This window comes from Colias croceus, chromosome 25 (assembly GCF_905220415.1).
Source record: "Colias croceus chromosome 25, ilColCroc2.1".
In the NCBI taxonomy this organism is placed as follows: domain Eukaryota; kingdom Metazoa; phylum Arthropoda; class Insecta; order Lepidoptera; family Pieridae; genus Colias; species Colias croceus.
In genome coordinates, this window is record NC_059561.1 from 7,689,593 (window position 1) to 7,704,917 (window position 15,325).

Consider the following 15,325-nt stretch of genomic DNA (forward strand, 5'->3'; position numbering starts at 1 on the left):
AAATACAGATTAAACAGTTGCGTAGATATTAATATCCAAAAATCGCAATTTTTAAGACTGACTGACTTATAGACATATACAAAACCTAACCCACTTCCAGATGACCTAGAAAGTTCAAATTTTGTAATCAGCTAGGTAATAGTGAGTGTACAAAGGAAAAAATCAGAAAATACTGAATTTATTTGTATTAAATTTTTTTTTCAATGACATTAATTTTGTTTGTATGTAAAAATGGAAAAGTTTAAAAAAATAGAAAATAGTATATTCACCTTACTAGTCTTAAAAAATAGATCAAAACTAGTCAGTGGCCGAAAAAAATTTTGAAATCCATCAATAAATGACTGAGATATAGATTATTGAAGTTTACATATTTTAGCGCGAAACATCTGTAGATTGGATGCGCCTCTGACATCACACTCGCGCTAGTATCGCTAGGGCGGATTACTTCGATTGCATGATTTCTTTATTCAAAACTATTAAGTATTAAACGTAAAATAAAAGAAAATTGTAATAAAAATATTGCTCATACAGTTAAAAATAATATATAATTTTACAAATTCACATTTCTTTATTCTTTATTTATGAGTGTTTAGTTTATTTTTAATTTCAGTGTAATGGAAGAAGGCTTTGTCGAAGGTCGAAATGATTTAATTTGCGTAATATTAATATTAATATAAGTGAAACATCTTTAGGCGCGTTTAGAGTAAAATTTCAAAATCTCATCATGGAAATACCGTAACGTCATGGAGTAAAGCGACGATTCTTCTACAACGATCTTTGCATCTTTGTAATAGTGTGTGTACATATTCACGCTGGATGTTTAGAAAATCATGTAATCTTTTAAACAGAAAACGAGTTTAAAAAATTGCAGATAATGACGGGGCAATGTGCGCTGACATTCATAACATACAAGAAAATATAGAAAATAATACTAAACAAACCATACAAAGAATCCGCAAGAAAAAATATAAAAATAGTTTGGAAAATCCAAAAGTGCACGCCTCATAATCTCGTCCTTTACAATAAAATTGATTATTTATACACTATAAATATAAAAAAGAAATAAAATAAAACAGTTGGAAAAGTAAAGAAAGCGGTACTGTAATAATTGAGCTATTTTTCTTGTGGCCCCACCTAGATGTGAAACTGCGCAGGTTTAAGGGACTGACTACCAACTTATTTTTTTAAACCTTGGCTTATAGTAGGTATAAAGAATCGAGTTTATAATGGTGAATTTTGAGTACACTATAAATATAAAAAAAAATAAAGAATATATATAGATATACTAAAATTATGGAGAACAGTCGATATTTTTTTTTTGTTTATTTAATAACAATTAAACCACATCGAATCAGACCCTGAAAAATGAAAGGGTTCTATTCTTGAGCATACTCAAGCGTAAGAGAAAAAAAAAGACTCGATTAGTAAAGTATTTCGGTCGCTATCGTGTTAACAAGAAAATCCTCCGCACATACAGACACACGGACGTCCAAGACAGAACTTTTTTAAACTGTTTTTTAACTAGTTTAAATAACAAAAATGACATCAAAAATATCATGAATGTTAAAAATAGTGTTTTTTCTTAATATGTGTGTGTATGTGTCGTGGTCATATCGTAGATTTGATCATTTCATGATATGACTGGCCATTTCACGAAATGGTCGCATATCGTGAAATGGCCAACATAGTTTGATCAGATCGTTAAATCGTCAACGTTTCACGATTTGGTCATCCACATTTGGCCAGATCGTATAAAATATAAAGAGTCCATAAAATATTAAAAAAATTCAGAATAACTATATTCTAAAAACTTGTTTAATGTCATTTAAGTTAGTGCCGCGGCAGCGGCCGGCAAATGCCAGAAGCGAATCGTTTTTGCAATAGAAAACAGTTCGGTTAGGTTAGGTTAGACTTTGATAAACAATGCCAGAAGCGGATCGCTTTTTAAAAAACAAACAATTATAATAATATAGTAGTAGTTTCTTAAATTATTTTATTTAAGTCGCATTTTTTCTTAAATACATATAAGATATCCACATTTTCCATAGTAGATACTCGTACCTCTTCGTCGTAAATTCTTTGCTATGACTTTCTTCATAATATTGTTCTTAAACGAATTATGAAGTTTTTAACTGCGAATAATTTAATTTTCGCCAGCGGCCGCCATCTTATCACATAAACACAGAGCTTGCAGCGCCTCTACCAACGATTAATGTAACTATTTTACGATATGATCAAATAATTTTGATCATTTCATGAAAAAACCGTGCGTTAATTGGCCATATCGTGAAACGATTTCTTATCATTGATCTGCCCAAACCACATCATGATGTGGCCAAACTAAATTGGCCATTTCACGATATGCGACCATTTCGTGAAATGGCCACTCATATCATGAAATGATCAAATCTACGATATGACCACGACATATGTATTATCTTACAAGTGCAATGTATGATATATAAAGACATTTTAAGTTTGAAAAATCAGATGTTTTGCGCGAAGTGACAGTAGTACCCACCTCAACGCTTCGCTTATGAGGCGTGCAAAAATCGTATATAAAAAGTATTATATTCATAAAGTAAATCAAATTTGCAGAGTAATTTTCTGTACAAAAAGTAATGATATCCCACCAAAAACATAAATGTAAAAATTGGAGCCGAGTTCAATCGTTGACTTAATTTGCCAAAAAAGAAATGAGATCTAATTAATGTGTGCCAAGTTCTGCAGACAGTCCAGAAATTTATTTATAAAGATGTATTAAGTTCTTAGGTTGACTGAAAACTCAATTGTTTTATTTTCCCTTAGAGAACAATGTTTATTCCAAAATATAACTTTTTTAATTTGAATAATATAATTATTTTCACAAAGCAAACAACTAATGACCTATTGAACCCCATAATTTGATGAGGCTAGTTTTACATACTGTTTATATTTTGTGAAGTTCTAAAAACTAGCCTCATCAAATTATGGGGTTCAATAGGTCATTAGTTGTTTGCTTTGTGAAAATAATTATATTATTCAAATTAAAAAAGTTATATTTTGGAATAAACATTGTTCTCTAAGGGAAAATAAAACAATTGAGTTTTCAGTCAACCTAAGAACTTAATACATCTTTATAAATAAATTTCTGGACTGTCTGCAGAACTTGGCACACATTAATTAGATCTCATTTCTTTTTTGGCAAATTAAGTCAACGATTGAACTCGGCTCCAATTTTTACATTTATGTTTTTGGTGGGATTCATATCACATGATTTTTTATATGACCATTATGTGTTTCAGATATTTCCCCGGTCCCAGCGTGAATATAACTCCGACGGGAAGCCAATCTACTACGCCCAGAAATAAAATCAATTGACAATTTCACTTGGATTTTTAATCCATTTCAAAGTGCGCCATATATTAATATGAAATATTACGATATTTTTTGCTGTAATTACTTTAACTGATGCGAATTTATTGAATAAATATTTTTTACTGCTGATTATGGTTTTATTTCATCTTTACCTTATATTGCTTAATCGAATTAAGTACAATCTCCGCTGAAAAACAATTTCATTATAAATTATGTAGTTATTTTAAAAATTACATATACATAATATAGACCGTACCTATGTACCTTCGTGGTACCTTCTGAAAATTTTTGCAAAAAAATTATATCACTGGAATTTTAAATTCACAATTCTTTGTTACAGCTTCGTTACTTAAATTGTAATTTATGTTCTATGGAAGATTTAAGAATAAAAATAGCAAGTTTTCGTAGTACTTAGGCACATAATATAATATCTTTATATAATTTCCTCAACCACTTATAATTTTAATTTTCAGTATATAAATAAGTATGTTGTTTAGAAAACATACGAATTCAATCATTTGAAATCTAATGCGTAAACTCAAAACCTATACTTTAAAAATAAACTCTAGAATAATAGAAAAACTATAAGTAGGTACCTATTAAGATTTTCCTCCCACCTATTGACTAATGCCTGAAACGGATCAAATACTGCACAGTTATTAGTTTTGCACGATGAATTAATTTAATAACATAAATGTTTACATAAACTTTATCAACGGAACTTCATAATCAATGAATATGGCAAAAACATTTTTGTGTTTATCACGTTTGGGCAACTTACCACACGATATTATTATTCGGACCACGCTAATCGTTTATTGTGTTTAATTTTAATTGAAATTAAGGTCCGTGGAAATTAAATTATAGTCGCGAAATTTTTTGTACGGATAACTCGTCGTATAGTATTATAGAAAGACGACAAAAAAAATTAATCGATTTTAATAAACGGCAATTCAAATTTATTATTTTAACATCATTATTTACTTTGTACGTCAATAATTGCATCATTAAAAAAAAGTTACAGGCTGCCGATAAAGTGAAAGAAAAAGAAACAAAGAGAAAAAAATAAAAGTCGAAACCGCGCCAATAACGTTCCATTTTTAAAAAGTTATTCGAATTTAAAATGCTCGTTTCGTGTTTGAAGTTAAACGGGGTTCGTCCCTTATATTCTGTGATAAGAAAGAGTTCTCAAAAGGTGGAAGATATATTATGTTTATATGGCGAAGAAACATATGATTTCAAGGATAGATACCGGGTTTTGGATGAAAAGGATTACGCTAGATTTATAAGCAAGCGGGCAATGAAACGAGAACCGGCAATCACTCGATCTATGAGTAAGTATGTTATATATTTTATTAAGTTCTTATAAAAACGGGTAACAGCCCGTGGCTCTACTTGGGTAAGGTAATTTCTTGTGGGAATGAGATATTATATCAACGCAGTAAAAGAAGCCTTAGATATCACTCTCTAGCCTCCTATTGCCATTAAATTACTCTGTTGCAAAGATAAAGAAAGACCAACAAACAAACACAGTTAAAATAATAAAGATGTTGATTACGTAATAGCTCTATCTAATAAATAATATCTACCTACTAGGTAAATAGCTACTTATATTTATATTTTTAGTTTTTGCGAAAAGAAGGCATGACTGATAATAATTAAACTGTTAAATTAAAACCAATCAAAGTAACAAAAAAAAAATGATAGGTACGTACTTAGGTAATTTTTTTTCATATTTTCACGATTGAACCTTTTTTTCAAATAATATCCACAGTACAATATTTTCTAAATGTGTAACACCGAAATAATTTTTGAAATCGGACAAGTTGTTCCTGAGATTAGCGCGTTCAAACAAACAAACTCTTCAGCTTTATAATATTAGTATAGAATTCTTAAATTTAAACGCGTCGTTATCACCAACATAATTCTACAATACTCTCTCATAAAATATAGTAACCAAAAACATAACTCAAATAAAAGTCAATGAACCAATTTCAACCAATTTATTGCGAAATTCATATCAGCTGCGTTTTCCAGAAAAATTGTTATCATTATGTAACTGACCCGCTATCTCAGTGACCCCATACTGACGCAATACATTACACAATAGTTTATTGACAACGTAAGAAATATATTTAAAAACTAAAAAACAAGAAATCATTTTTTCAAGGTTGATCAAGGATCATTGTCACTGATCCTTGATCCTTTTATGTTACCTACGATTTTTGTGCCTGTAGACAGTTAGGAGGCTAGAGAGTGACGAAGGCTACTCTTTACAGCAGTATATAAAAAATGTGGCATATATGACAATTGCTATTTTCTTGAACTACTTGAGTGAAACCGCTAATATCAGGTAGTTTCTTCCTATGTAATTCTACTGCTAATAATTATGCCTATAAAAATTGCTGCTGTGTTTTGTCACCTACTAAATCATAAACGAATACACATCAAACAAAAAATGACGTGTGGCACTCGGGGACTGCCGCGGCTGCGGTAACGCTATTGCATGCTATGCCTTCAAGCCACACCTCCCTCCGACGGTCGGAGTGGGGAGCGTGAGGTTTTATCGTTACGGAATTTATCGATTCGGTCCCCGCGCTCAAGTCCCGCGATAGAAGCTATGCAATAGCTTAAAAACATACCTATAGGTAAATCTAATCCCCTTACAGCATCCTTAGCCTACAAGATCGGCAAGCAAATGATCTCCCTAGCAGAGGGAATGCCAAATGAACAAATCTTCCCCTTCGACCGACTGGAGATCAGCACCAAAAGTGGGGGTAAGATCCTCATGGAGGGGGATGAGCTTGCCATGGCTCTGCAGTATTTACCGTCTCAAGGGTAGGTGTCGAACTCTAATTGATCACAGTTATTTACATCAAAACAAATATACGAGAATCAAAATAACGATGCAATACCTTCATTCAACTCTATGCAATAACATTTATTAATTCAATAAGTCTTCCAAAGCTCTTGTGAATAGTTGAAAAAAATAATTAGATATATTTATTTTTAAAACCTAGACAGTAGGTAAATAGATTTATAAAGAGCACTAATTGAGTGCTTTCAAATGTTGGAAAAGTAGTTCAACAATTCCATATTATTTCAACTGTAACCATACCTACTAGAAATAGATTTCAAGGTGAAATACTTAATACCTATCATCTGAATCAGTGTGGAATCAGTTCAGTGTTTTTTGTGTGACTGTAACAAAAATACGCACATAATATCGTACTATCATGATCTTCATTAATTTCTCCAGTCTTACCTATATATCACAGAATAATGACTAAAAATAATTTGTTTTCTTTGAGTGTCACAAAAAATTGTTTATCCACGAACATAGGTAGGTACTTTGGTCTTTGGTATAATGTTCCTGAAGCTAGGAATCATAGGAAATCTTTGGTACAATTTACAAATGACTTAACTTGGCAACCTTTAAAGCTTTTTGGTATTTAACTACTTTAACTAACGTACTTACGTTTTTTTAACATTCAAATGCGGTTTAATTGAAAACTTTTATCATAGAAACAATTTGATCACTTGGCGGGATTCGAACCCTCCACCACGTGATATCTGAATTTCTTCTTAAAAAATTAACCTAAATTTCCAAAAACTTCCAATCTCAAAGGTTCCCTCCCCTCCTCACGCTCCTCCGGGAGTTCCAACAGGATGTCCACCGCCCTCCCCCCCTGGACCGCGACATCCTCATCACCAACGGGAGCCAGCACGGCATCTACCAGTGTGTGGAACTGCTCGTGGACCCTGGGGACCCGGTTATCACTACCGAGTTTACTTTTACCGGGGTTAATAGCGCGGTATGTGGATGCATGCTATAATTGATAACAAAACAAAAAATTGTATCGAAATGTGTTTACCTAAGTACGTATATAATATGTCATTCTTGAAGCAGGCTATTTCTATTACGTTTTTCTTTAGATCAACTAGTAATTTATGTAACGCTCTTAATTCTTATGACCTGATATTCTTTATTTTTATTTTTAGAGGCTACTATTTGATCAAAATGATTTTTCAAGAGTTTTACTTTTTATCCATTGTTACTTCACATTTTTATACCAAATGCATTTGTAGAGTTTTTATGGATGTCATAAGCAAGACATTAAAAAAAAAATTGCGGTTTAAATAAAAGCTTTTGGATGCTATCAGATTTTTTTACCTTTTTTGAAGCCTAGAAAAGCTTTTTAAAGAGCTTTTATTAATTGTTTATTGGCCAAACACTTTTTCGAGATTCAAAGTAAATCATCAATTTTCCAGCTCCGTCCCTACGACCCAGAAATCCTCGCGATCCCCGAAGACGAGGATGGTTTAATCCCCTCTGTACTAGAGGATTGTCTCTTCCACCGCTCTAAACTTGGGCTAAAAATGCCCAAACTCTTATACACAATTCCAACAGGAAATAATCCTACGGGAACAGTTCTACCGGCACACAGGCGAAGACAGATTTACGAACTAGCTTGTAAATACGACTTCTTGATTGTGGAAGACGATCCGTACGCGTTTTTGAATTATTCTGATGTGAGTATGAGTTTATTTATTTTTGACTGAATTTTCATAATTTTTTGTGTTTGTATTTTTTTGTGAATGAGGTGTTAAGCTAATAATAATTTATTAATACTTACGCTAAAATAATTTTGACGTATTTTGATGCCCAGTTTCTTTGAGTGTAACAATAACTTTAAAATTTCTTGATAATTTTTATCAAACCTCATAAAATCCAAATAAATGAAGATTAATCGATAAAAGAGAAGCCGCGGGTTCAATGTTAACCTGCAATATTTGTATAATTTACATCATATTATAATTAAATTTAATTGTAAACAAATACGGAAATACAAATATGTACAGATAACAGCTGATAAAATATATAAGCTTCAAATAAGACATGATTCATAGCCATCTTGTTATTTAGATGTCTATGTTCATAGCAATATCTAATTAAATCTAAGTGTCAATAATAAATAATCACAAGAATAAATAATAATAAATAATCACTCTTTTAAAATCTCAACGTTATCTATACTAATATTATAAAGCTGAAGAGTTTGTTTGTTTGTTTGTTTGATTGTTTGTTTGTTTGTTTGTTTGTTTGAACGCACTAATCTCGGGAACTACTGGTCCGATTTGAAAAATTCTTTCGGTATTAGATAGCCTATTTATCGAGGAAGGTTATTTCATCACGCTACAGGCAACAGGAGTGGAGCCACGGGGGTGAAACCGCGCGGAGCAGCTAGTTTAAAATATCTTTTAAAAATAATTTCAATAAAACTCTTTTGAATAAAATATCGCACGTTTCAGCAAAAAATAAGTTTCTTTGACATTTAAATTTTAATTGCTACAAAATATTACTTATTAGCTTTCCTCCTATTTATAATATTTTAAAATATTATTATCTTATTTATTATATTGTATGTGACAAAAACCTTGCATTACGAATTACGATACAAACAATGAATCAAAATATTTAACAAAAGAGCTATCAACTAGGGTTATCACTATCGATGGGGGTTTATCTAAAAAGGTAAACCATTTGTCATTTTATGTGTTTATATAATATTAGGTTATGAAAATATTTTAGTTTTTATTAATCTTGTATTTTTTAAACGTCAAGTCACATGATTGGATCAAAAACTATTAACTTATCAACATAAATTATTATGTTCAATCTAAGTAGAGCTCGGCTTTTATGAATTTATGTGGGTCGTATCTTAAGTTAACACTTTTAACTGTTTCTTAAAATATTATATAAGTATAGAGGAAATTAAAGAATCGCACTAATTATGTCTCAATAAAAAGAGCTTAACCGCTAAGTTTTTGGTGATAAATTCTTTGCCATATTTTCATCGTTTGCTTTTCTTGATTCATTTTCAAAATGATTTTGAAACGGTAAAACTGAATAAAGTCTTAAGATCCGACCGCACTAGGCGTAACTATTTTGGTATTTTTGAATCTTGCCAAAGAAGTTTCACTTCTGACACGTTCATCACGTATTCCAGTCGCGCCCCCCGTCCTTCCTATCACTGGACCAGTGCGGGCGCGTGCTGCGCCTGGACTCTATGTCGAAAGTGGTGTGCGCGGGGCTGCGCGGCGCGTGGGCCACGCTGCCCGCGCCGCTGCTGCGCCGCGCCGAGCTGCACACGCAGGCCGAGCTGCTGCACCCCTGCACGCTCGCGCAGGTATGGCATGATATGACGTTACGTGACGTGTTATGACGGAACGTGACGTGACGTGACGTAACGTGATGTGACGTGGAATTACGTGTAATGATGTGAAGTGACGTGAAATGGCGTGTTATGACGTGAAGTGACGTGATATGACGTGACGTGACGTGAAATGGCGTGTTATGACGTGACGTAACGTGAAATGACGTGTAATGATGTGACGTGAAATTATGTGTAATGATGTGACGTGACAGAAAATGACGTGCTATTACGTGACGTGAATTGACGTGTTATGACATGACGTGACGTGAAATGACGTGATATGATGTGACGTGAAATTATGTGTAATGATGTGACGTGACGGAAAATGACGTGCTATTACGTGACGTGAAATGACGTGATATGATGTGACGTGATATGATGTGATGTGATATGATGTGACGTGACGTGTTATGACGTGACTTGACGTGAAATTACGTGATGTGACGTGAAATTACGTGTAATGATGTGACGTGACGTGACATGATATATGTTATGACGTGACGAGAGGTGAAAGTCGTATTATGACGTGACGTGACGTGAAATGACGACCCGTCGTGACGTGACTTGTATGATATGACGTGGCATAGCATGACATGACGTGACATACGTCACGTATTGTAAATGTTTGAATTATTTGTATGTAGAACGTAATAAAATAGTCAGTGACAGGCCAGCGGAAAACTTACCCTAAAACTGATGTTAAATTATATCATCGTGATTTGTTTAACTGTTATGTAAAAATATTGTCCTTGGCCATGTGCTATCAAACGCGGCGACGCTAATCAAGGTCGATGATAACGGTATCACAATTTGGTAAAATGTGTCTTACTTGTTGATGCAATTAAATTGGACAAAATCAACATGAGTAGACTAATACCACAGAATACATAATAGTAGCTAAACGCTACTAATACAGTTTAAATACTGGTTTATTTAATTAATTTTAATGAATGAGAATATGTATTCCTTTTCTTATCAATTTCCCTTATCTCTCATCCTTCTCCTTTCATATCCATCCCTAAACATTTTTTAGACCACAACGCGTTTTGAGCAATTATTTCGCTCAATGAGCGTTTTCGGTCTTTGAGCGTAACATAATATTATGTAGGTACTATCTCTTGATGAAAAAAGAAGATTCGCAGAACGCTGTACCTACTCGACATAATATTGTAATATACAGGGTTACTTGTAAAACACCGGCAACCTAGCAGGACAAGATAGCTAACATCATAAGCAACAACATTTGTTCTACGACTTTTGATAATTTGTTAGATTTTATTTTCATACAAAAATAAATATTCATTTAATTTTCCGTTTGAATATTATAAACTCTACGCCTCCCAAAATTTCTGTAAACAAGAAGCGAACGAGAGGGGGAAGGGGGCGTCGCGTCGTCCATCCGATAATGAATAGAACATAGACTTACAAATGTTAGGAGAGTGCAATAAAAGTTTAAAAAATCATTTAAAAATAATTTATTGCGTTATGCCAAAAGTCGTAGAACAAATGTTGTTACTTATGATGTTAGCTTTCTTGTCCTGCGAGGTTGCTGGTGTTTTACAAGTAACCCTGTATATGTCACGATATAATCGTAAACAAGATTATAATCTCGGGATAGATTCATGTGCTTTTCATCTTATGCGTGATTGTAGGTTGCGAAGTATTGTCATCCGTGAGACCGTGAGCTACTGCTTGCCGAACGCTGTATTCGCGCGCTGTACACATATATTGTAATTATCGCGTGATTAAATCTCTCAGAGTAGCGCGAAGATTATCTTCTTGCTCATTGGAATCTGTCACTACACATTATCTACACAATGTATGACTGACCGGTTGGCTTGGTTGGTAGTGGCCTTGCCTTCCAAGCCAGGGGTCGTGGGTTCGATTCCCACCCGGGGCAAATATTTGTGTGATGAACATAGATGTTTGCTCTGTGTCTGGGTGTTAATTATCTATATAAGTATTTATTTAAAATTATATATTTATGTTTATCAGCCATCTGGTTTCCATAACACAAGCGAAAAGCTTAGTATGGGATCAGATCGTGTCGTGTGTGAAAATTGTTCCGAAATATTTATTTATTTATGTAATAACGGACAGGTGATCCTGTACCGGTTGCTCCGCTCCCGCAGCGAGTTCGCGTCCCACGTATCGTCAGCCCGCGCGCTGTATCGCTTGCGGCGCGACGCACTGGGCGGCGCGCTGGCGGGCGCGGGGGGGCTGGGGCAGCGCGCGCACTGGGACACGCCGCGCGCCGGTTTGTTCTACTGGCTGGCCCTGCGCGGCGTGCGCGACGTGCACCGCCTGGTGAGTGTGTGCTACACGCTTTTTTCAGCATTTCAAGAGTAAAAAGAAAGAGACAAGTGATAACTGCGTTAAAAACAACCGACTTCAAACTTGCACTTTGCAACATTTACAAATACAGACAAAAATGCTCATAAAATAAAAACTACTGGGCCTATCCGAATACAATTTTTATGGGACCAATTCGACACCATCCCGCATCGAACAAAAAAAAGAATCACGTAAATGGGTTCAGAAACCTCGGAGTGATCGGTGTACATACATAAAAAAAACATACCGGCCGAATTGATAACCTCCTCCTTTTTTTGAAGTCGGTTAAAAATCTCAACAAACAAAGTTTTTCATTATTATAAAATATCATAATCTATTTTTAGAAAACATGTCATCAATTTTAGTGACAACAAAACCTGCACAACATCAAATTTTCAAAATGTAAAACATAAAATTTCAAACGAATTGTAATCCATCAATTTTTCCCCTACCAGGCGTTCGAAACAGCAATATCCCACGGGCTCATGGTATGTCCCGGGCAAGCGTTCTCCTACGACACACAAGCTCCCTCTCCATACGTACGACTTACCTTCACTAGAGCTCCACTCGCTGACTTACAAGTCGCGGCTTCGAGATTACGCGACTTGCTTGTTCTTGAACAGGGAGAAGAAAGATTGCGGGCTACTGAGGGATAAGAGAAGGTCGAAAAATTAAATAAAAAAAACATTATATTGTGTAAATCCTTTATTATAAAAGGAAAACTCAGAATAATCAATTTTGATTATGTACAATACAATTTATTTTAAACATAATATCTAGATAACATTTGAATACACAGTAAAAACATAATTTCCCATAATATCAGCTAATTGCACAAAGCGCTAACTGTGCATATCACGTAAAATGGTATTTATAAACAAGTCAAATTGCACATTTCCATTTTTGTATTTATTCGTCCTAATTACACTATTATGGGAAATTATATAGTATTTCCCATAATTTGACACATATTCCAACAGTTAATAAAACATTACAACAACATAAATTAATTTAATTTATATTTTTATTATTAATATTAACCAACTACAATGACGCTATTGCGTATAGCGCCATCTGTAGTTCTAAAATAATAAAATATAATAGTTTATAAACCATTATGTAATACAGTAATATAATAATAGATGGCGCTGTTTTAATTCTACAACATTTTTAATGTAAAATAATTTAGATCTGTATTAATTAATAACGTGTACATAAGTTATTTTTAAATGAATTAGGAGCGATTTTTTAATCCTTGATTAAAACTTATCCTTTCAAATAACTACAATCTTTCTTCTCTAATATATATAAATCTCGTGTCACAATGTTTGTCCTCAATGGACTCCTAAACCACTTAACCGATTATAATAAAATTCGCACACCATGTCCAGTTCGATCCAACTTGAGAGATAGGATAGTTTAAACATGTAGGTACCACGGGCGAAGCCGGGGCGGACCACTAGTATAATATAAAAATATCACTTTTAATGATAATTTCCGTACAATAGAAAACATTTTTGAAATGCTTATTTAATACGTTATTCGTTGAATAAAATAATCAAACAATTATATAAACAAGGATTGAAAAATCGCCTTTGAATTTTTTACTGTAATGTGATTTTTAAGTTTACATAGATGTCGCTAGATTAAAACTTTTTACTGTAAAATAATACTTAGTTTTAAGGAACATAATATAATATATAAGCGATCGAATAAGTCATTTTAAGATTATTTATATAAATATTAAAATATATATTAAACATTAATTATTATATTAATTACAATAAAGTTTTTATTATTTACTGAAATTATTGTGTTTTATTGGAAACTAATTGTTCTACTGGATACAAGATGGCGCTAAGAAAGAAAGAAAATGGTTAGGTATTTCATTTCATGTTTGAAAGATCAGCAAAATTTTATACCTAATTTATAATGATATTCTATGTTTTTACTTTTCATACCCGTTTCTTTATTTTAAAGTTTTAAGTCAGAAGCATAAGTTGGATCACAAACAACTAGGTAAGTATCTGGTCGCGGAAGAATTCTATTCGGTAAGAATCCGACATAACCCACGGCTCCTTCCCCGGGGGCCGTGGGTATCTTTGGAAGATTTCCCCACTTTAAAAAAAGGTAAGTATACCTAATAGTTAAACAACTATAAAAAATATATCAAGTTCTTTTATCCAATATAGGCATATAATATACTAAGGTAGGTTACCTATCGTAAGCTTACGCAACGTATTTTGATGCGGTTTTTATTAATAGATAGATTGATTCAAAAGAAAGGTTTTAGTATATAAATTATTAATTTTTAGACAAAGCAGGCGAACCCGCAGGAGGTAAGCTATACACAGGGAATTGAAATAGTTTATCAGGATTTATTTCTTTGCTGCTCCCCCTTAACATTATCTAGTTAGCATTCAAATGCTTTTTATCGATCACGTCACGAACATCGATCACGAGGATTTTGGGCGGAAGACGAGAGTTTGTTGAATCGGCTCGAATTTTTTCTATTCTTTAAAAATTTCTCAGTAGTATATTTTCCAAAGCAAGCGGTGTGAAGGCAAGCCCAATAATGAATGATATAAACAAACCGTCTGTCGTCTGTCTGTACATCCTCAATAGGGGCCTAGTTAGCGCCCGCTCCAATCCGTTACGTAGACTAACTGCACACAGACTCTATTCGTGTATATTCCAATATAATTTAATGAAATCTACAACTATACTTTTATATATATATATAGGTACCTAATATTATAAAGCTGAAGTATGATTGTTTGTTTGAACGCGCTAATCTCAGGAACTACCTACTGGTTCGATTTGAAAAATTCTTTCGGTATTAGATAACCAATTTATCGAGGAAGACTATAGGCTTATATATCATCACGCTAAGACCATCAGGAGGAGAGCACTGCGGGTAAAACCGCGGGGCACAGCTAGTATTAAAATATTTATATAAATCTACATTTTATATTACGATAAAGGCAAAGGGGTTTGCTTGTTTCTAATAATTTTCGAGAACTGCTCCATTTTAACTTCAATTGTAGGTTAAAGATGATATTTTAATAAGCATTAAGAAATCCGCTGCCGGGACCAGTAGGTAAATAAAGCTAAAAAAATATTTTATTGCCATTTTTGGACCGTCTTTATGTATTTAACTTCGTTTTTCTATCTGTATAATGCAGTCATCATCGCAGGAGCTGGAATTGTTTATAAGGATCTGATTATAAATTAGATAGATTTCCTATCTACACCTTTAAACGCTCCAGAAGTGGCGCGACGAAATTATTATACAAACTGATATAATGTACCTAATAATTGTAATTTATTCCGAAATTTAGCGAATATACAAAAATAAAATTGCATTCTGCGTGTTATTGTTTATGGAGAAAAATCGTGTACAATAACATCTGTAT

At 33.4% G+C, this 15,325-nt stretch overlaps 1 protein-coding gene across 1 annotated transcript; it reads left to right on the forward strand.

Annotated features, from left to right (window-relative positions):
• Nucleotides 1-4,113: 4,113 nt before the first annotated feature.
• On the forward strand, nt 4,114-12,825 carry LOC123703188 (kynurenine/alpha-aminoadipate aminotransferase, mitochondrial). Its single transcript, XM_045651110.1, has 7 exons — nt 4,114-4,691; nt 6,027-6,195; nt 6,986-7,172; nt 7,630-7,890; nt 9,369-9,548; nt 11,676-11,882; nt 12,365-12,825. Exons 1-7 carry the CDS (start codon nt 4,481-4,483, stop codon nt 12,563-12,565), a joined length of 1,416 nt encoding a protein of 471 aa, XP_045507066.1. The 5' UTR covers nt 4,114-4,480; the 3' UTR covers nt 12,566-12,825.
• Nucleotides 12,826-15,325: the final 2,500 nt, after the last annotated feature.

Bases quoted from the DNA above. Each gene is read 5' to 3' on its own strand.
- LOC123703188 (XM_045651110.1), top strand. From the start codon at position 4,481: ATGCTCGTTTCGTGTTTGAAGTTAAACGGGGTTCGTCCCTTATATTCT. The intron at 4,692-6,026 runs GTAAGTATGTTA...ATCCCCTTACAG, and splicing joins GGCAATCACTCGATCTATGA to CATCCTTAGCCTACAAGATC. The intron at 9,549-11,675 runs GTATGGCATGAT...AATAACGGACAG, and splicing joins ACCCCTGCACGCTCGCGCAG to GTGATCCTGTACCGGTTGCT.